The 22248-nt window shown below is 42.8% G+C and overlaps 1 protein-coding gene across 2 annotated transcripts in view; it reads left to right on the forward strand.

Annotated features, from left to right (window-relative positions):
* Positions 1–21338, forward strand: part of STXBP5L (syntaxin binding protein 5L) — a 219584-nt gene extending 198246 nt beyond the window's left edge. For both annotated transcript variants that reach the window (XM_074809076.1, XM_074809084.1), the window contains 6 exons: positions 9585–9824; positions 10760–11120; positions 12023–12188; positions 14639–14750; positions 15160–15380; positions 16420–21338. In XM_074809076.1, coding sequence (XP_074665177.1) covers positions 9585–9824; positions 10760–11120; positions 12023–12188; positions 14639–14750; positions 15160–15380; positions 16420–16461 — 1142 coding nt within the window. In that variant the 3' untranslated portion in view covers positions 16462–21338. The remainder of the gene's footprint in view (positions 1–9584; positions 9825–10759; positions 11121–12022; positions 12189–14638; positions 14751–15159; positions 15381–16419) is intronic.
* Positions 21339–22248: the final 910 nt, after the last annotated feature.

A 22248-nucleotide genomic window follows, 5' to 3' on the forward strand; every position in this document is an offset into this window, starting at 1 on the left:
GTACCTTAATCAGTATTAGCCTGTAAATATGTGTGTGAAGCCATAGAGAAGGGCTGACCTTTGCTCTCGTAAGTCCAGTATGCTGTAATCAGGAAATACGATACTGAGTGGTTATCTTATAAAAAGTCCGTATCCTAAGGAACCAAGCCCAGCTGATGTCATGCTGTGTGTTGCAGTATTTTCTACGTAACTTCTATACAATTTATATCAGTTTTTCTCTTGTCAGTTATGGCCACACTGTTATGCTGTCTGCAGCTGTGCTGTACACACAGCACACTGGATTTTTTTGCACTGGGTGAGTGAATGTGAACGTTAGGCTTCCTTCCCATGTGGTGAGGTGCGGGGAGAAGAGGGAGAGTTCTGGGTTTTATCATTGGCTCTTTTTTTTTTTTGAGTCTATAGAGTCTGAAGCCCACATGTGGGTGTGAACTAAGTGATGGTGGCCTAGGAGATGATCGCTGCAGTTTTCAAAGGTAGTGGTTCCTAGGCCTCCAAGGAAAGCAAAGCAACCTAGTTGCTTGATCTAGAAAAATACTGAAGAAAAAGCACAAAATGATTCAAATATATCAGGGCACTGCAGAAAGGAAGGGAATAATCTGCTGTCCATGTCTGCTGAGAAAAAGACAGGATGTAATGGACATAAATTACTCAGGCAAAGGCATAACTTCAGGGAGACAGTAGTGGATTCATCTTGATCACAAGGGTAGTTAACTGCAGAAATGGATTCTCTGAGGACATTATTGCATCTCTGGCAGGTTTTCAGAACAGCTCATACTCTCCACCGCATTCCCTTTGCCATGCCTCTCCATATTGCAGAGTGGATGATTCTGCTAAACTTTCTTGCCCAAGCAGCCAGCCAAACTGACATTTACCTGCTCCTCTGGGCATGTTACAGCAGTCACGGTACCACACTTCATGAGGGCCCTATATGCCACAGCTTTTCACAGCTAGGCTTTCACAGCAGATGGAAAGCTGTTGGCTTGAAATTTTTTTATTTATTTCTCAGTGATGGGTCCTGCTTTTAAATCTCAATTTTGTTAGCATCTGAAGTTACTTTACACCATTGTAACTATAACAGTAAGAATAGTATAATAGGAAATAACTTAGAGACACTAGGGTAAACCATAGTCTCCACTAACTGCTCAGTTTGTCACCACATTTCTTGTCTGTGCAGAGACACAGATAAAAATGTTGCAGAGAGGACCTTTTCTATATCTAGACAGTCTGTTCCTTACTGCAGAAAGCTTTATTCAAATAAAAAATAAGTTATTAGGAAGTTGAAATCATTTTTTCCTCTATTTAGCAAAATCACAGCACTTCAGGTCTAATGGGCACTGCACACTCAAAGATTTCTGAACAGCAAATTCTGTATGGCTGTAAAAAAACATTTGGCACCAAAAAAGCAAGTGTTCCAAGGAAGGATATTCCAGTATCTTCTGTAATCTTTTCATATCCGTTTCAAAGTATTCAGTTTGAACACTGAACTGTAAAATCCATAGGTTATTCTTGGGGGAATATAATTGTTTCCAGAGTTACTTGTCCATAGTGTTAAGTTCCTTTTCAGTCATGGCGGAGATGATAGTGTGTGTGCTTGTTTTCTCCTATATGTAAAATAAAAACCTTCTTTTTCTGCTTTCTCCTAGAAAGGAGACATAGAGAGATTTTAAAGGTGAACAAGGGGCAAAATCTGGTCTGCCTGTGATACAGACACATCAAAAATAATGACAACTGGTCCTGGGAGTAAGGGGACAATTCAGCCCACCTACTTCAATCCATCCCTTTAGGATGCAGTCTGAGAGAGTGCCTCGGCGAGTGGATGTCCTAACCAAATCGATGGGGCATGCCACTTGCCTGGGAAGTCTGCTGGAGGACATGCATAAAAAATATGTTGTATAATATATATAAAATGTAATATATAATAAAAAATCGTTATGGCAAGAGGGATTTCTAGACCCTAGAAATGGTGTTCAAGTTCCCCAGAACATGTTCATATTTTATAATAGGTCCATGGTAAATAAAAAATAGGACCAGAAGGGCCAGAAACCTTAGGCTTAGCCTCTCAGCTGAGCATTGTAGCCATCGGGGGCTCAGCTTCCAGGGGAGACATGAAGAATGCTGTTCGTCATTAGACCTTGTGGTCACAGATGCATAAGGTGTGGATGGATGGAGTTGGTCCTCTTAGACTGATTTGTGCCTACAGCTTACAGCCTCCAGTTTTCTGCTGGGTGCTACAGTCACTAGACTGCAAAAAGCCAGTGGAGCTGTCATCATTTAGACTGAATCATAATCTTTATCAGATCTAACCACTGGTTTCTCTCAGAGGTTTCAGTGATGTTTAAGTCTGCCTAAATCTGGTCATTACAGAGCTTGCAATGCCTTTTGTCCCTGGTAAAAGCAGTGGGGGGAGGTCATCCAAAGACTGAGGTGCCTTGTGAAAGAGCATGTCTAATGGCTAGGAAGGGCCTGGGAACAAATGGAGAAGAGCCTTGCATGGGTGAATGTGAGCTGCTGGTGCCTAAATTCCAAATCTGTTGGGCTAGGTAGAGTTCATGTTTGGTTTTTTCCTTGGAGTACATTTTCTGTCAGGTTCTACTAGGACGTTAGGATCCACTAGTTTTCTTTCAGGAATCTGCAAATTTTCCTTGTTTTTAAAACAATCAAGTAAATGAAAATTTTGTTCTTCTTACATTCACTGAATGTCTAGTCAGTTTTAATTTAAATGATTATTTGATTCCAAGTTAAGCTAATTTCACACTGTATTCTAGGCATGTTGAATCTGGAGGGTGTGTTTTGCACTGCATTCTCAACTTTAGCATTTTTGTGCTTGCTAGCAATCGCTTCAGATCAACATAAACTGTTTTTCTACGTCTGAAATAATTTTTGAAACATTTTTGGAAGTGGAACACGCTATTGGGTGGTTCCTGGTACTTCTGTGACAGAATGGAATAGGTGGTGGGCTGTTGTGTATAGAGAACTAGGGAAGAGTATAGGAATATTCTAAGATTGTTCAAGTTATGTGATGATAGCTGTTCCACATTTTTTTTTTAAAGCAAAGCTTTTCTAACTACACTTCAGTTACACAAGCATAGGATCTATCAGAGGGTAAAAAGAGTCCTTTAAAATGCTTTCACTTGCTTTGTTATAACATTAACTATTTTGACTTTGTTATTGAATGAATCCAAGTGTTTTCGCCTATAATGTCTTTTGTCTCCACTTTATTCTTCAGTATTTTCACATATGAAAGTTATACAACATACTATTCTTTCCCAAACCATCAATGTTATGAAAGACACTTCAGCAGAATGGATATTTTAGGTTGGGATTTAAGTTCTAGAGAATTGTGATGCCTTTGATTAAAAAAACTGATGTCCAAAATGATGACCTATATCCAAATTGAGCTCCTAGCGATCTGAATGTGAAGACAGTTTATTTGTGTAAGTCGAGGGAAGTGATTCATACAAATGAATATGGAAGTAGCATAGATTAGCTGTAAAGATGTCTCAAATTTTTATCTTTCTATAAAAATGCTTATTTCTACTACATTTTCAAGATGAAGATCTGCCCTAACAGTTCCCTTCTGGTTTTAAAACATGCTGAACTAAAACCTAAGCCTGAACTTTACCATATTCTGGAAATATCAAAATAAAGATTCAAGTCTGGTGACTTGAATCTATTTTCTCTTTCAGGCCTTTTTTTGCTATCGTTTACATCAGTCTTGTATCAGTACGATTCCATGAAGCCATTCAGGTTACACTGCTATAACTGTAGCAACTTTAGGAAAATATGTTTCAGAACTTTTTCCAGGGAGGGTCAGGCATCCCACAACTGTGAGTTCTGTGTAAGCGCAGACATCATCACCCTCGTTTGAATGCTTTGCAAGCAGTATAGTCACAGGCTTTTCAACAGAGTTTTAGGGAAACTTATTTGAGTTGATCTGGTAGGAAACCATTCACAGTAAAATTCCAGATTATTATTGCTTTGTTTGTGCTTAAGACAACTTCTGCTGCTTTCTAGTGAATTGCTTTATGTGGAATGCAGCTTTAGAGTGGTGCTATTAAAATGCGTTTGAAGATGTTTTTAGTCAAGTAAACGTGCAGTGTTCTTAAATGTGAAAACCCTGCAGCGTTTCTTCCTGCCCTTTTCTCCTCTGTGTTGCTGAAGCATTGCCGTCAGTAATACGGTTTGGTCGCTGTGTCTCTGATGTTACCATGTGCAAATTCATGTTTGAAGTATAATTCCTTTACTGTATGTTTACGCTGGCATTCAGCGCTTTGCATGCTTTCTTAACTATATAATTTTGAAAGTGACAGATTTCTCTTAAAATTTTAAGATGATGATCCTTAAACTGGCAAATGTCTTAATAGTTTCGTTAGCTTCTGTTAGGTCTGATATTTGGGATTAAAGCTTTTAGAAATCTCCAAGCGAGGAGAATATAAACCATTTATCTTTGATTCCAGAATATATCAGTTTCCGTATCAAAAAAGGACAATTTTTGTGTATGTTTTAATTACTCAGTATGTCAAAACCAGGAAAGGACCTATAAATAGCATCCAAGACACTGACAGTCAGTTGCAAAACTCTTCGGTAATGAATGTAAACATTTGCAGTGAAAATGTTGATCTTTGTTACTGGTAGTTTTTCTTCATTCCCCATACTTTTACTTTCATGATTTCTAACCTCAGGAAGAAAATTATGCTTTTGTGTTAGTGCTAACTCCACTATTCTAAAATAATCACAATGACAGTTTCTTGGAAGAGATGATAGGTGAGGATGTGTTACTCTTACAAAGCCCTTGCTGCAGCTGAGAATAGACAAGTCAGGACATTCCCTTGAAGATGGCATGTATATATATCTATTTTTTTTTTTTTTTTCTAATTCCATGGGAAAGTAAGGAAATTCCAGTTTTACTTCCACTAAACAAAAGGAAGTTAAAAACTCTCTGCAGTATCTGCTCTGTAAAAGGGACAGTTGAAGCACATGGAATCATTTAGTCAAGTTATCTTTTAAATTCTCAGAAACACCCCAAGCCCTAAAATTAAATCTTCTCCTAGAAACCAGTGCTCTGCAGCAGGACAGCTCTGTCATGCAAGGAAAGAGCTAGGACAATAACTGCTCAGGGCTGCTTCGTATAAATGTCATGATGACAGTTGGCTCAATTGTTCTTGTCCTTTTGCAATGCATGCGATTTTGTGGCAGTAGGTTACATTTCCAGACGGGCAATGCTTCAGCAATTACACGGAATCAGTACATTCTCACACGACGAGCTTCACTATACTGCTCACACATGGATGAACAAAGGTAAGACTCAAAAAACACTGGCTTCGTTTTTATCCTAGCATGTGAGTTGAAGTGTGCTGTGTGTTTCTGTCAGTGAGGTGGGTAGCAAGTTAGAGGTTTTGCAGATTTACAGAAGCCTTCTATTTGTATGCTGCTGCTCATTGCTGGAATTCAACACAGTGTTATGAAGAAAGTTGATTCCTGAGTTTCCATCTGCATGTCACTAACCCAAACCATGCATAGGACAGGGCTGAATGAAAACATTTTGAAGAAAGCGGGACTACTGTTAGAAGAGTAGTGGTGTTTATATTGTGTTGTCTTAACCCATGGAATGCAGCTTTTTGAAATGCACTGACTGCAGATAATAATGCTTTTTTTGCTCAGAGCTGCTCATAGTCTAACAGCATCTCCCAAACAGCAGTCGCTCGTTAGCTTTCAGGGACACTGGACCACTCTGATGGTGCTCTCAGCTCTTCTGCTGCTAGCTGCAGGAACAGCCTGGAGACCTATTTGGAAAGAAAGAAGAGCCAAAAAAATCCAGGTCTGCAAGAGGAAGAAGAGGAAAAAGGACACGGTTGTCTGAGACAGACAGCTGGGTGGGAGCAGAGGGATCCTGGGAGTTGGATATGTGCCTCTCGGAGAAAAGGGAATACTGGACTCCCTCAAAGTGGGAGGCAATGTAGAGGCAGGAGCACATTTATGGGAAAGTGTCATGTAGCAGGATGTTCTGCGGAGGAGGAGAAGAGGGAAAGAGAGCTGAGGACCAGAAAAGTGTCTGCTTTTACATATGAATGTCCTGTCCCCTTACTGAAGCAGGGAATCCAAATAAACTTTGTTGGACCTGGATTACAGGGAGTACCTGGAAGTGGTCCTGGTTCAGACTCATGGAGGAAGATGTAGCTGACATTCTTGCTATACCCATCGTGCAGGGCGAGAAGAGGAAAATATAAGAGAAAACCCACAATATGGCGGTTGGGTTAAGGATTACTACGGATTGGCAGTGTTTATACAGGTCAACTTTTAGATGGGAGATCGTTTTACAACATAGCAATCATGCTACAAAAGGATATGGCAAGTTTTTAAAATTTCCCAAAGAGAGTGCTCTTCTGTTTCTCTAGGATATGACAGAGTGGTTTCCAAACGGAGAATTTGGGGTATAATCTCTTTGAGAAAGGAGTCCCAGGGAAAAGGCCTAAACTAAATTTGATCCCAGAATCTAGGAAGAGGAGAGATTTCTACCTTGCTTTAGAGCTAGCCAATAAAGTCACACAGTGGTTGCAGCCTTTCACAGTTTTTGGTTTGCTGTTCAGATATGTTTAATGACATCAAATTTTGACATGTGTTGTGCTGGTCTTTAGAATTTCAGTTTGAGCAGTGTATTTAATAGAAAATGGCACAGTATGTTCCCAAAAGTGTCCCAAAGATTATATCTGTTAGTGTCAGTTCTGTGAAGATGTATTAGTTAACTGTACTGCACAGGAGTGAGGAACATTTCTTGTTAATTTAGGGAGGGAGAAAGCTTGATGACACATGCAAATGGCACATCATATATTTTAAGTTCTGTGTATGTCGCCTACACTAACTGCATTTGTCCTTTCAACATCTTTCTCAGTTTGAGCAGCACCATATTTGAATTTTATGTGACTGTGATATTAATACACCTGTTAAAGAGAAAATTAATTACATAATAACATTTTTTTAAAAATTAGGTACCCGTTGGGGAAAAAAAAAATAATAGATATGTATATATGTGGAGCCCTGATGAAATTGCTGTCTTCCCCTTCTTTAGCTGGCAGCTGTCACTGTGCTTAGGAAGGAGCTGGGCCAACCAGTCCACTGCAGGAGAAGTACAAAGTGCTTGGGGTTATGGGAGACACTAATTCTCAAGGTATTAGAAGCTGTGTTTGCACACAAATAAACAATCCTAGTTTTATGCAGATACACTTAGCAGTACCGAGCCAGAACTAGAAAGCTACAACAGTGCCTACGTGAAGGTGAAATGGGGTGAGGGCAGTGCTTGGAAGTTCAAGTAGGCGTAAGTTACTCTTCTGTGAGAGTGGGACTGAAGTGCCAGGGATGGCTATCCTGTGAAGCTTCTGTTTGACAAGTTACGGGTGCCCCCAAAGAACAGAAGCTGGCCCAAGTGTGAAAAAGCAGCAGGAGAATCTGCCCCCATCCCTGTGTGCCAACTTTTAAGGTAGCATATGTAGTAACGCTTGGTGTGGTTCCAGTAGTGCTTCACTGTGGTTCTCTCCAGTCTTTCTCAGGTAGTTGCTGTGAAGATGACAATTTCAGCAGTTGACACTGAGTCATCTGAGTAGGGGAATACAATGCTGCAATACGTTGTGTGAGGAAGAGATTCACCAGCAAAACTGCTGCTTCTGGTGGAGAGCAGGAGCCATATATATGATATGAGGTTTAGCCCAGTTTTAAGTTGGAGTACGTGACAAAGTCCTTTTCTAATTTTATTCTTCAACCATGGCAGAAAGTATTCCTCTTTTTAGACATTTCTACTGGCTCTGAAGAGACAGTTCTCTCTTCTGAGCTGTTAGAAGGATAATTTCACACCAGACATGGATCCACTTCATAGTGATAGGTTCAGAAGCAAGCCTTTTATCTCCGGTCCAATAGCTTCAACTATTCTTCCACCTCCAGAACCTCCCAGTCCTCTAGTTGTTATTGTTGGAGAAGAGCATGTGAGGTTTCCAATGATCTAGCCCTATTTTTGACTACAGGTTGATAGCAGCACTGGCACAACCTGTTTTGCAAAGAGTGTGCCAGCAGACAGCCCTACTCTGTTCTTCTCTCTGGCTCCTTTACTCTTCAGTAACTTTTTAGCCTCAGTGAACTTTATAGCCTCCAATGTGTTGCCACCAGCAGTTTCTGCTAATGCCAGGAGCTCCCTCACACAGCTTTGTGCTTCCTGCCTGGCACTAGGCAAAGCAAAGCAGAGATCCTTTGCCCTACAGCAGTCAGACCCTGTTTGTTGTTATATCGCTCTGCAAAGTTCAGAGAGTGTCTCCATACCTATGTATTTGCAGCAAGGACAATAGGGCTCTGTCTCCAGCTGGCTGCTGTTGCCTGCTAAAGCTTGGGCAGAAAGATCACAGAATCATCAAGGTTGGAAAAAGACCTTGAAGATCCTCCAGTCCAACCATTACCCTCACACTGACCGTTCTCAACTCCACCAGATCCCTCAGCGCTGGGTCAACCCGACTCTTCAACCCCTCCAGGGATGGGGACTCCCCCCCTGCCCTGGGCAGCCCATTCCAATGCCCAACAACGCCTCCTGGAAAGAAATACTTCCTAAGAGCCAGTCTAACCCTGCCCTGGCGCAGCTTGAGGCCATTCCCTCTTGTCCTGGCGCTTGTTCCTTGGTTCAAGAGACTCATCTCCCCTCTCTGCACCCTCCTTTCAGGGAGTTGTAGAGGGCCATGAGGTCTCCCCTCAGCCTCCTCTTCTCCAGACTGAACCCCCCCAGTTCCCTCAGCCGCTCCCCATCAGACCTGTGCTCCAGACCCTGCACCAGCTTCGTTGCCCTTCTCTGGACACGCTCGAGTCACTCAATGTCCTTTTTGGAGTGAGGGGCCCAAAACTGAACACAGTAATCGAGGCGCGGCCTCACCAGTGCCGAGTCCAGGGGTAAGATCCCTTCTCTGTCCCACGATGAACTAATCCGTGCTGGCTCACCACGCAGCTGTTGCCAAGGGCACAGAGGAGGTTTCTCACTTTGCTCCCTGGGAAGACAGAGTTGATTTGTATTCTGAGATGTTTTGGATGATGGGATCAGTTTACCAATGAGTGTCTTTTCCCCAGAGAGCAGTTATCGATAGCTTGACAATAAACGATGTCTGTGAACGCAGTGCTAGAACATCCTACCGATGGAACCGCGCGCAGAGCAAAGGACACATGCTCTGAAGCTGGTAACGGCGTCTCCCCTCATGTCCTGCAGCAGTGAGATACATGGATTAATTTTAAATGCATTGGTAACATATGGGCCTAAAATTATTTCATGCTATTTAGAAGAAGTCCTTTGAGCTAAGGCTGTTGTAAATTCTAATTAGTCTATGCTAATCTCCATAATAAACAGCCATTTCTAATGCAGATCTAACTGATGAGGTCTGACAGCATTTTCCACACTTATTTATACACTGGCAGCAAGCTGGTATCATGCTACTATCAGAATGTTTGCTCAGGTTAGGAAAACTGTATTTTCTGTACTCTACAGGGAGTTTGTATTTGCTGCAGGCTCGTGCCTGTTCTAGGATTGCCAACTTATGCCTGTTTGCTTGTATTTATTTACACAGAAAATAGGGAAAACTCCTTCAGCCGTTCCCGAAGCTCCAGCGTGTCCAGTATCGACAGGGACTCAAAGGAGGCAATTACAGCTTTGTACTTCATGGAGTCCTTTGCCCGAAAGAATGACTCTGCTGTCTCCCCCTGTCTCTGGGTTGGAACAGGCCTTGGTATGGTCTTAATCCTCTCCCTTAATCTGCCTGCTAGTGACGACTTACGGCAGTCAGAGCCTGTCATGGTGTCGCCAAGTGGTAAGATTGCAGCTCTTTCCTGTTTATTATCTGTCTTGGTACAACAAGGGGAATAACTGCATGATTTTGTATGGCCTTTTGGGCAGGAGTTTCTCAATACATGTATCAAGCAACGGTCGCTCACTGCATAGAGGGCACACGGGTAAAGATCCTCTTGAGAGACTCGCAGCTTGATGAACTGAGTCATTCTGGTTGTGTTGTTTTCCAAGATTATCTTGTGTCATGGGCAAATTTACACGTTTCCCATGAGGAAAGGGAAATGAGCAGGGTTCCTTCATATTGTGAAGTTACAATCCTGTGTACGGGTCTGATGCAATCCTATCTAGGGTGCTGTGAACCGTTTGGCTGTCTTACTATTGGAATGCTGCAAAAAAAGCAGAAGGGAGTTCAGGAAAGGAAACAAAAATGTTGGCAGGTTGATGTACCAGGAGAGATCCTTGGCTGAGTGAGTGACAGATGGTGTAGCAGAGAGAACAGAGGGCTCAGAGAGGTCAGGTCTGAGGAGAGGCAGTATGCGCTTAGTATGTTCAAAATAAAATAATGACAAAAATTGGAGGATGCACAGGAATAGAGGTTTCCCACCCCCAGTTTGTCTGGAAGGTCACCAGACTAAGGAGAGCAATTTCACTGCTGGGGAATAACTACCCTACTAGTATAAAGTAGAGATAAACAACAGCCTGTGTTTATGGTATTCAATAGCATGTATTATATAGATTATTTCATATAGGCTGCCTGAGACCTCTTCAGTACTGGCAGCCTGTTTGTTCACTTTCTTTTGTGGTCAGAAAGAATGGAGTGAGGAAGACTTGTCACCTTAGCTAGATCAACCCGTGTGCTCTATTTACAAAAGCTGAATGGCAGCTAAGCTGCACGCCTTCACAGTCCTGACAACAAGTTTAATTGCGGTGCCAGTGAGAGGATATTATGTTTTGCAGGCACAGTTCTGACACTGAAAGGAGCTGTGCTGACCTTCGCGTGCTTGGACTGCATGGGGACGTTGACACATCCACCGTATGAAGTGTGGAGGGACCCACACAGTGCTGATGATGGTGAAAAAACAAGAAAAAGGAAACTTGTCATGCATTCCCCTTCTTCCTCCCAGGATATGGGTGATCATCAATTTGCAGTCATTTGTTCAGAAAAACAAGCCAAAGTCTTCTCATTGCCTTCCCAAACATGTCTTTATGTCCACAACATCACCGAAACGTCCTTTTTATTGCGAGCAGATGTGGTCACCCTCTGTAACAGCGTCTGTCTGGCGTGCTTTTGTGCCAATGGGCACATCATGACACTGAGGTACTTATCTAACTAATCTCGTGGCAAAACTAAGCAAAGAGGTGGCACGGTGCCATCACGTTCCACTTGTGTTTGCTCCAGAGTGCCTGATGCTCTGCCTTCGATCCCTGGGGATGGGGGGTGGGGGGGTGGGGGGGCATTTAATGCCCTGCCTTGCCCGCTGCCATACCTTGGCCGGTCTCCACACGGGGAGTTAAGGCAGCTGCACAGCAAAGCAAACTCCTTTATATCCTAGTAATCCCCCACCTGTGACAATTTGATGGCTGATGATTTTTAACTATCATAAAAGAAAGCCCTGGTAATTTTGCTCAGTTATGGCAAGTATAGAGAAATTCAGGCATAGAAAGGTACTGTTTATCCAGTGCAAAGCAGCACGTCCCATTCTTGCCATTTCGGAAGATTTTCCGCTCGGAGCACCTCGTTTCCCTTCCTTGTCATCTCCAGCAGCGAGCTGACCGTGCAGTAGCCCTGTAGTCATGCTCTCAGCTCGCCATACCCCCTTTGCCCAGCCAGGCCATTTAGATTTTGGAAAGTGCCATCCAAAATGGCAAACCAGGAGAAGCTGGAGGGCGGCAAAGGCAATGCTGGAGCCTTTGTCCGTGGGGTGCAAGCAGCTGCCCAGCCACGTGGCACAAGCCATACTGTGCCATGTGCATGTCCCAAATCCAGGCAGTAGCAGAAGCCGAAGGGTCAGCGAGGCAAGGCAGCTGAAACTTCTCCATGTGGGAAAACAAAGTATGATGGGAAGGCAGCGTGTTTATGGCAGAATTTTTCAGCTTAGAGCTGCACTTTATTGCAGTTATGAAAAGCATAAACTTAAATGTTGGTTTAAAATGCAGCCACAGAGCAGGTGCATGATGTGTGGCAGCTGGTGACTAACCTCAGTGCCTGCTTCTCTTCAGCTTGCCCAGCCTTCGCCCACTGCTGGACATCAACTATTTGCCTGTAACAGACATGAGGATAGCACGGACCTTTTGTTTCACTAACGAAGGGCAAGCTTTGTATCTCAGCTCTCCCACAGAGATCCAGCGCCTGACCTACAGCCAGGAGATGTGTGACAATCTGCAGGTAGGGCTCACACTCTTACTTTGGTGCCTTTGTGCTTCTGTAAATTGCCTTTGAGATGTAAACTGCCACGTGTTTACGGCTAGATTTTACAGAATCACAGAATGATCTCAGTTGGAAAAGACCTTGAAGATCATCCAGTCCGACCGTTAACCTCACACTGACCGTTCTCGACTCCACCAGATCCCTAAGCACTAGTATTAGTATTTGAAGTGAAGGCTGTGCTGCTGGGGCAGGACAGATGCGTTCCTCTCCGCTTGCCCTGGCTGAATGATGTCAAAGCAGCAGAGAGAGGTCAGCAGCTCTGTGGCCGTTTGGACTTTTCCGTGATCTGTCACCTTGCTCCTGTGCCCTCCTGGCTGGCCCGAGCCTGCAGCCTGCCCGCGCGTAATTGCCATCTCTGCTGGCTCTGTACAGAGGCAGATTTGTGCCCAAATGGGACTCTTCACAGCCTGCTTCTCTCAAAGTCCTACTATACGAAAAACCAACTGTTAAAAATGACTGAAGGGAAAGAAGGGGAAGCTACAAATGGATGGCAGCTACGGCAGTTGGTACCAGCATGTGTCCGATCACACAGCAACTGCCTCAGTGAAAATATGAATTCCTTCCCATATTTTTATCATTTTTAATTTTAACTCTAAAAATATCTTAATACCTGCAGCTTTCGGTAGATAGGTGGGAGCATGAGACAAACCAGTGTGGTTAGTATCAAAAAATATGCTCTGTTTTAATATATTTTTTAATTATTTACCATTGTTTTTACTCCAATAATGGGTACTCCCCTTCTTCCACATGAGGAAAGCATCTCCTATTGTACATTAAAATACAGTAGCTATAGAAATGGTCTAATTAAAATAATTTATTTTGAGGAAAAGGTCTTTACAATGTTAGATTTAAGTTGTTTGTTTTTTTTTTTTACAATGAAAATGCAAATTAAAAAGTCATTTACTGAAGAGGAGGAATTGTGAGAGGTTACAGGGAGAAACACGAGTAATAAAAGGGAAAAAAAGAGGGGGAATAAGTTCTAGGTTATATAATTAGCAGTGAACTAGAAATATAAAAGAAATGGTCCTGCCAGCACTCATTATGCCCTAGGGAATAACATGTGCTGAGCTGCTCAACTCGCATCACAGCACTGTCTGTCTCAAGTCTGTAAAAACACTGCAAGGATCGAGCTCTGCACACAAGCTTTTGCACGTTGGAGAAGAGATTATTTAGCAGGGAACCAATTTTTAAATGATCAAAGGGTTTGATCAATGTATCTTAGAATATGGACCTACAGTGAGAGGCTGTGACAAACTAGATTTTTTTTTTTAATTAACCTTAATAGCATCATATGGCAACCAACCAAAGGGAAACACAGCCCTTGCTTCTCTGTACTGTCAGACTGCTTGTATGGCTGCTTAGATCTTGGCTTTTATGCCAAGAGGACAGTAAAAGACTTCCACCGTCATTCTATGTGTACAAAAAGCAGGTGACCCAGTATCGCCTGCTACCTAGGAAAAGAAAGCCAGGCTGCATGAGAGCCTCCACTTAGGCTCGAAGGGCTGCAGTAATTTTTCTCCCCAGAGCAGGTGACGGTGCAGAGGAGCAGTAGCAGTCCCAGGGCTGTCCCAGCACTCGGCCTCCGGGCGCGTTGTGCAGCACAGCCGCTGGTGAGGCTCGGCTGAGCAAACACAGAGCTGAGCAACAGGGCAGCAACCGTCCTCAGCGCACACAGCCTCCTGCTTTCGAACGCTAACGGGACTGCACACTTTCTTTATCGGTTTAAATCTGGAGAGCCCACTTTTCCTAGTGCAAATAAATCGGAGCCGGAGTGTTTGGGTCGGCTGCTCCAAGACCTGGCACCATGACCTTGTGTATTGAGCGTTACTGCCAACACGCGCAGTAATGGGGGGGGACACGGGGGAGGTTGTAGGGAAGGTGATGCCATTTTGTTTTAAAAAAAAAAACAAAACAAAACAAAGCACAAAACTCAAAAAACAAACCACCAAACTCTCTAAACTGCTACCAAGCACTGAACTCAGGTATGCTATAAAAACAGCAAGTCCTGCTTGCCTGGATAATCGCTAAAGCAAAACTCATAATTCACAACAAATTGTTTATTCAATTATAGTGTTGCCTCTGCTGTTTCTAAGCAAAATGTGATCTTAGCACCGGTATTTTCACTCTGTATTGCTTATAATTTTTTTTTCCTCTGGGGTAATGAACATAAGACTAGGCAGTGACAAACCAAGTCCCTTTGAAAGCATGAGTGAATCGAGTTAGCCCAAGTATTTGCCTGTCATGAAACACAAATGTTAAGTACTCAATACTGTTCACACAACAGACTCTTTTAAAACTAGTTGATTAGATCTAATGCATGCAGCTCGTTAATGCAAATAAAGAAAACACCTAGAATTGCTTTTGCCTCACTAATTTTTTTCATATGGACTTTTGTCTGACACTGCTAGGACATGCTTGGGGATTTGTTTACTCCTGTGGAAACACCAGAAGCCCAAAACAGAGGCTTTCTCAAAGGACTTTTTGGAGGAAGTGGTCAAGCTTTTGACAGAGAGGAGCTTTGTAAGTAATGTATTAGGGTTTGGGTTTTGTGGGGGTTTTTTTGTCAGAAATTAATTCATGGGATCCCCTGCCCTTGTCACCTAGGAATGGAGTGGTACACAAGATTTAGATCATTGATGAAAAGATAAGGATGTCATCATGAAGAAAGGGGAGAGTCCTCAGTTGCCTTCCCATGATTCCTTTACCTGGGCAGCTTCTTTTCAGCAGCTGGGAGTTGGGGGCAGGTGGGCAGGGGCACAACGCCATCCTAGATGTGCTGGTGCACAGAGCAAAGTCTTCCACACGTGCCACCTGCACATCAAACACTCAAGCATCACTGCTGCGAGGCTGCAGCTCGAGGGCAAGAAGCACCAACAGAGCCCCCAGCCAGGAGCTCATTCCTGTCTGTTTGTCCGCGTCTCCTTTGCAGTTGGCGAGGCCACGGCAGGAAAAGCCTCTCGCAGTCTTGCCCAGCACATCCCCGGATCGGGTGGAATCGAAGGCGTGCGAGGAGCTGCAGGAGGAGTCATTGGGGACTTGACTCGTGCCCGCATTGCCCTCGATGAGAGAGGACAGAAGCTGGGAGAGCTGGACGAAAGGACTGCGAGCATGATGGCCAGCGCAGAGGCGTTTTCCAAACACGCACACGAGGTAGGGGCCCTGGCACCACACCCCCAGAACTGAGCCCTTGCTTCCCTTCGGGAAAGTCAAGTAGGGTTCTCCCTGTTCACCCAGCCACGTTGGTTTAGGTGTACTCATGTTAACTGACACACCATCTTTCTTGCTCCCAATGAAAATGCCGAAAATAAATCGCCACTGCACACCTCCTTCCTTTCATGTGTTCATAAATGAGCATCCATTGTTATCCTCTGAATTTAGAACATGGCACTTCCTGTCTCTTGCCTTTCTCACTAATTCATTATGATTATTTTTTTTTTTAAGCCACTTAGTGCAGCACATCTATGCAGTAGGGCAGAAAACAGGTAGGTGGATGTGTATATAGGAACCTTTACAGATCTTACTGGGGAGAAGAGAACATTTCCAGCACAACACTGTGGTATGGTTATAGAGAATAGGGCTTGCCTGGAATAGACAGCTTCTGTGCTTCGAGCTGGAAATGGAAAGCTCCTCCATCCCACGCTGTTAAGGCTGGGAATCAACTAAAGTGATTTTCCTTGAAGATAAAACAACATTAAAGAATACTTGCCAAAATGCATGTTTTTTCATTTAACATGCCTCACGTTTCTGGACAAGACCTTTACATTTTTACTGGCTTTTGTAAGTGTGAGGCAAAAATATGCAGAAAGAATGTGCCCTGAAATGCAAAAAGTTTATATATTCAGGGCATATCTACTCTGCTCCATGGATAAGCTTCTTTCTACAGTAAAAAGCAAGTTCCTGGTTATTCCCATACATCTGTACTTTTCTTCTAGAAAAAGTAGTTAAAGCTCCTCAGGAAAAATCTTTTCATGAACAGCAATAGCAGGTAATTATTTTTTTATCATTTTTTTAAAATGTAACAATTATTAAATTAAATACAAAGTCTCAGTGGACTCAAGACCTGATGACACGGTTATTAAAGTACTACACTGCTCTTCCTTTTTTACCTATGAAGTTAATGGGCACTTAACGTGACAGTTAATGCAGAACAGTGCTTTATATCCATTTGTTTTGTTTCCCATTTCTGTAGGTGATGCTGAAATACAAGGACAAAAAGTGGTACCAGTTTTAGACTTTCAAAGAAGCTGCTTGGGGCTTTAAGAACACTGTTCAGGGAAGCAACATTCCTTCCCAAATCTACCAGTCACTGGCCAGAGACAGTTTTTTTTCTCCTAGAAGATGTTTTCCTGTTACTATTATTGGATTCATCACAGTGGGAGTCAAGGAGAAATTTTACAGACCGTGACACAGAAGCTAGAATCATGTGGGTCTTAGTCCAACAGCTGGCTCATGCGGTAGCCAGTTTGTTTCCAAAAGGAACTCAACCATCACTGTGGCATGTAGTTTTTTCAGAAGCTGTAGGTATGAACTGTGGGGAGTGCGTCTGGTTAAAAATATTCTGTACAAACTCAAATGTTAATGCACTTATAAAACTTTGCATGACTAATTGACATCTTAAAACAAAAAAAAAAAAAAAGAAAAAGAAAGCATGTTGTGACCGAAGAAAAATGGGATTTATTTCTATCCTGAGCAAAAAAAAAAAAACCACAAATGGCAAAAATCTTTATTTTTTAAAAGTGACATTACAAAAAGCCAGTACATTTCAAGCATGTTTCCTACTGTTCTCAACATAAAAATGAGTTGAGCTGCATTTTCTTATCTATTTATTTCCCTTGAAATCAGTGCTCTTTAACTCCTACCAGAAAATAAATAAATCCAAACTCTTCTGCCCAAAATCTACAGATTTTTAAAGTAGCTAGACAGGCACTATCTGAAATGTCATTAAAACACGAGCATAAAGGGTTTATTTGCAATTCAGAGCACATAACATGTCATCCTTACCTGTACTGTTAAAAATGTGCTCTAGATCCATCTCTGTTGTCCTTGAAGGGGGCTGTGGCATTTTTCATCTCGTGGTGTCTGTATCACTTGGTTGCCTTATTTCTCAGCAGCAGGAACAGAAAACCAGCTTAGGAAATCGCTTCTTGAAGTTAGGAAAGGCAAGATGGGAAAGCACAGTCCCGTCCAGGTCTGCTCACAGAAGCTGCTTAGCAGCTTGCAGAGCAGCGATTGCTCTTAAGTGGTCAGTTGAAATTATGCGAAGGAAACTGCACAGCAACCCCCCCGAAAGCTGGGGGGGGGGGAGATCAGAGCAGCAAAACTCAATGATGGGTCAGGGGAGGAGCATGAAAAGCAAACAATTGTCAACATACAGTGCTGAATTGGCATATATATAAAATGACACCATGGGTGAGTGACAATTGATTTTCTACTCACACTGCTAAAAGTGATTTGCTTCTGCTTTAAAGTGGCTTCTACAGTGAACTCTGCAGAAAACTCTCCAACCTGCAGCTAGAGAAGAGAACAGTAAGCAGAACCTGTTACCTGTCTACATGAATAGATTCCTAGTCCCCGAGTGTGCTGCAGCCACAGTAGCCTACAAGAGCCTCACAGGTCAACTGTTAAGTTAGAAATTTTTCCAAGACTGCCTTGGAAACAAGGCATTGAAGGCTTGTTTTCATGTGCCTGGATGCAGTTTCAAATTAGAAAAGGGAAGTGAGGAAAAGGTGGAAAAGCAGCATTTCAAAATTTTCTTTATGAGAAGACTGACATCCTGTCCCTTCAAGGAGTCCTGACAGACACTGATGCAGACAGGCAGCATCCCCCTCCTAACTTGACCTTAACTTCACTGCTGTTTATATCACCCTGGTGTTCAGATGATCTCTCTCAAAGATACTTTTCCCACATCCTTCCTTTTCTTACAACAAAATGGAGCCCAGGAATCTGTACAGTCCAGAAGTCTGACTTCACTATCAGCCCAGCTGCACAAGTCAAAGGGCTGGAACAGATTTGAGGTGTTAAGTTTTGAATTCACATTGTAGCACAAGAGGGATTTCATGCTTTACAGGATTTTTACATTTCTCTGCAGGAAAAATCAAAATTATGGCCCTGACAGGTCTAGCTCAGCTCAACAAGTTTGTCTCTGTCACAGGAAAAACTGCTCTATAATGGCGAGAAATGTAGAAACTTGTTGGGAAAAAAGGTCAAAGCCCAGGTTTCTGCTGAGAGTTAAGGACTTGGAGTTGTCCGTGAGCCGAGAGGATGTCCTGGGGAGGGGTGTGAGGAAACAGCAAAGTCACCACGCTGATGCCAATAGGAACTGGGTTGGGGAACCCCTTCTTGTGTGTGTGAGGAAGCACCACTGTAATGAGGCATCTAGAATGAGAAATAAGTGAGAACAACATTATAGCGATTCTACCTTCTGTTTAAATGTATATTCACTCTGCCTGTGCTCTGGTCTATACTCCAAAACCACTAGTCTCTGGGCAACAAAATCATCTGGGGCAGCAGATCATTCACGCCCTCTAACCAACCTTCTAGCCCTTCTTCTTCCTGCCTTCTCTGCTCGTACAGAGAAGCCAAGCAGAGTTCATTAACACCGAGCCAGGGCTGCCCCACCAGCATTGGTTCTGTACCAGCTCTACACTTGCTTCTGCACAGGGCCTGTGCCAACGAAAAGCCATCACCAGTTCCAGTGTGGCACTTGTGCACCCACAGGCTATGGGGCCAGTTTCTGCCATGAACTGGTGTAACACAGGCAGCCTTTAGGAAGGCAGCCCGGTGCGGAGTACCACAGGGGGCCCAGGCAGCAGTTGCTTCACTTCGATGACAAAGCAGCCACCGGTTCTGCGTAAGGTTTCAGCCGTACCTCACGTGGGTGGCTTCATATTGCAGAGATCCCCGTTACCTTGATTTCAGTGGAAACGTCTTCAGGCCAGAGCTAGAGCCTGCTCACTCATTTGAGACTTGCGTGTAAAAATTTAAGACCAACTTTAATTGCTAATCACAACAGCAAGCCCAGAGAGAAAAGTGTCTTCAACAAGTCTTTTACACAATGCCTGATTGACTTTGGCTGCCAACAGTCTCTAGTTTAACATCAGGGGGAAAAAAAAAAATCTGCCAGTAGATTTCCATTTGCATTTTTATGCAACAGAGAAATAGGAATCTAGCATCCCTCAAAATTACAATTTTTAATTCTAATCTTTTCAGCAACTTTTCTCTAGTACTCCCCATCAGGTCACAGCTGTATCTTGCTTTCCACTCTTACATATTTTACATATTTCCAGACAGTTACAAATTACTATTTCTGTTAAGTTCACCACTTGTGACTATAATTATCAATTTTCTTGTAGTCTGTAGAGATCTAAAAAGTTGTATATGTTTGTATATAGAACATTCTATATATATAAATATATATATGTAATGTATATGTTGTATAAGTTTGTTAGTGCACACTGTTAAATGCTTTCTATCAAGATTTACCATGTACGTGGAAAAAAAACCTTCACTTAAAAACTTCAATGAGGGAGGAAAAAACTCTTGCCTGGTTGATTTACTGTGAAATGAGGGGGAGTGTGGGATTTTTGAAAGGCCTGACCTGAACGCTACTAAAGGCTGGTAATGAAAGGCATAAAGATGCAGCATTCCAAGCCACGAGCACAGCACCTGACCTGACTTGCTGTAAGAAAATTGAGGACACGAGCTGTCGCTGGATGTTGAAATCATGTGCTTTCACCTTTCCCACTAAGACAGCACCACCTCAAGCAAAATCCTAAACTTAGACGTATCTTCAACATCACAATCCTCAGTTACAGTAGAGCAGATTGGCTGGAAGTATTAGTTCAATTTAAAACACTTTTTGTTCATTTGGATACCCTGTTCCCTCACGTTCTTCTTTACAGGAGCTCTCTATCACAACCACATCCAAACCCAGATGCACAGAACTTCCAGCAGCGCACACACAGCTCTGGGTTTGACCAGATGTTTTTAATCTTATACCTAGAGATGTAAACAGACAGAGTACGCAGAGAAAATACATTAAATTAGATTATTTATATGTTTTGAGAGTTGGCAAGTCTTCAGTGAAGTACAAGCTATTTTATTTTTTTAAAAAAAAATCCATTCCTAGATTTTTAACTTAAGCTTCAAATCCCAAATTAAAAGACATGATAAAGGAAAATTTGAGAATCAGTTTTTTGTTTTGTATAATGATCTGTTTTCTAATTTTTTTTTTACAGTTCTACAATTCAACTACGTACATCAATTAGACATTCCCTATATTACCAGAATATAGCTTGTTACATATTTAACAGAAATAGTCTATTTACTACATATATTGCATAAAATTATCACATAGAGAAATCCTCTGAACCAGTTTACATATTCCTTTCACAGAAGCCCTTTCACACATCAACATGTGCATTGTAATGAAGATATGCATATAAAAGTATTTTTTTCAGTATACAATTTAGGAAGTGAAGAAAACACTGCAGCTTGAATAAGAGCAGTGTTCAACCTCAGGACTCCTCCATTTATTTTAAACTCTGTGGATCGTAACACAAGGAAAAAGCCAGATTTCTGTTAATTACACCCCTTAAATACCCTGCCCCCCATACATCCTTTTCCATAACCTAAAGGTGAATTCAAGCACAGTATATTTCAGTCTTGAATGGTTTTTTGCCTTGGTATGGTCTCAGTAAGAACACACTCTCTCTCATTAAGGAACTACGTGTGGCCATTTGTAGTCAACTCTTCATCTTAGATGTATAAGCAATAGTCATGTAAATGAGTGTTTCCATTCATGTGTTTTGTTTTGTGATTAAATCAACAAATCAAACATTGTACTTTTTTAAATAGCAACCAATATTCAGATTCAGTGTCAAGGAAATGTGGACAGAATACGTGTGGCGTTTGTTAACGAGTCGTTAACAGAAGGAAGGCTAATCCGGGGTGAACCACACTCCTGCGCTAACCACGTCCTGTTTCCACAGGTACCCTAAATCAGCGTCACAAAAGGAAAACTAAGGCATCTTTAACTGAGGCTGTTTCGAGTCCCCAGTAACAACCAAAAAAAAAAGGGAAAGAAAATAAAGGAAAGAATTGATATTAGTTGGTGTAGTTCTCTCTTTTTTTCCAACCTCTACTCCTAGATTCTTTATAGTATTTCAAAGGCGCAAGGTTTACGTAAAGCCTTTGGGTGACGTTTACGCTACTCGCTCACTCAGGAATATGAAAGAGCAGCCACAGATGTTGATGGGGTGGGGACGGGCACCCACCTCCCTCCCTGCCTCCCTCCCACAGCTCACGCAGGGATTAAAAAACCTGGATCCCAGCTGACGTTCCTATGCTTTACCACAGGGAGCTCACACGGCACTTGTGATCGCCACACCAGGCCCCAGCCTTGTACCTGGGCTCCTCGCCCGCTGAAAGCACCCTTCCCCTCACTTCCACCTCGGGTCAAAAGCAGTTACCTACCAGCTGAACCCTCAGGAGGGCAGAAGCAAGCTCATTAAAGGGCAATTACGAACCAACATGATTGAGTTGATCTGCCAGGAGAGGGTCAAAAACATCAGCCAAAGCTACTGGGCTTCCAGCTCCATCTTTTCAGCTACAGATTTATAGGAGAAGAGAGCAAGAAAACTCTACAACTCTCCTCTTGATTAAATGCAATTACAGAATCACAGAATCCTCTAGGTTGGAAAAGCCCTTGAAGATCCTCCAGTCCAACCATTAACCTCACACTGACTGTTCTCAACTCCACCAGATCCCTCAGCGCTGGGTCAACCCAACTCTTCAACCCCTCCAGGGATCGGGACTCCCCCCCTGCCCTGGGCAGCCCATTCCAACGCCCAACAACCCCTTCTGCAAAGAAATACTTCCTAAGAGCCAGTCTGACCCTGCCCTGGCGCAGCTTGAGGCCATTCCCTCTTGTCCTGGCGCTTGTTCCTTGGTTCAAGAGACTCATCCCCCCTCTCTGCACCCTCCTTTCAGGGAGTTGTAGAGGGCCATGAGGTCTCCC

Source organism: Strix aluco, chromosome 2 (genome assembly GCF_031877795.1).
Source record: "Strix aluco isolate bStrAlu1 chromosome 2, bStrAlu1.hap1, whole genome shotgun sequence".
NCBI lineage: Eukaryota > Metazoa > Chordata > Aves > Strigiformes > Strigidae > Strix > Strix aluco.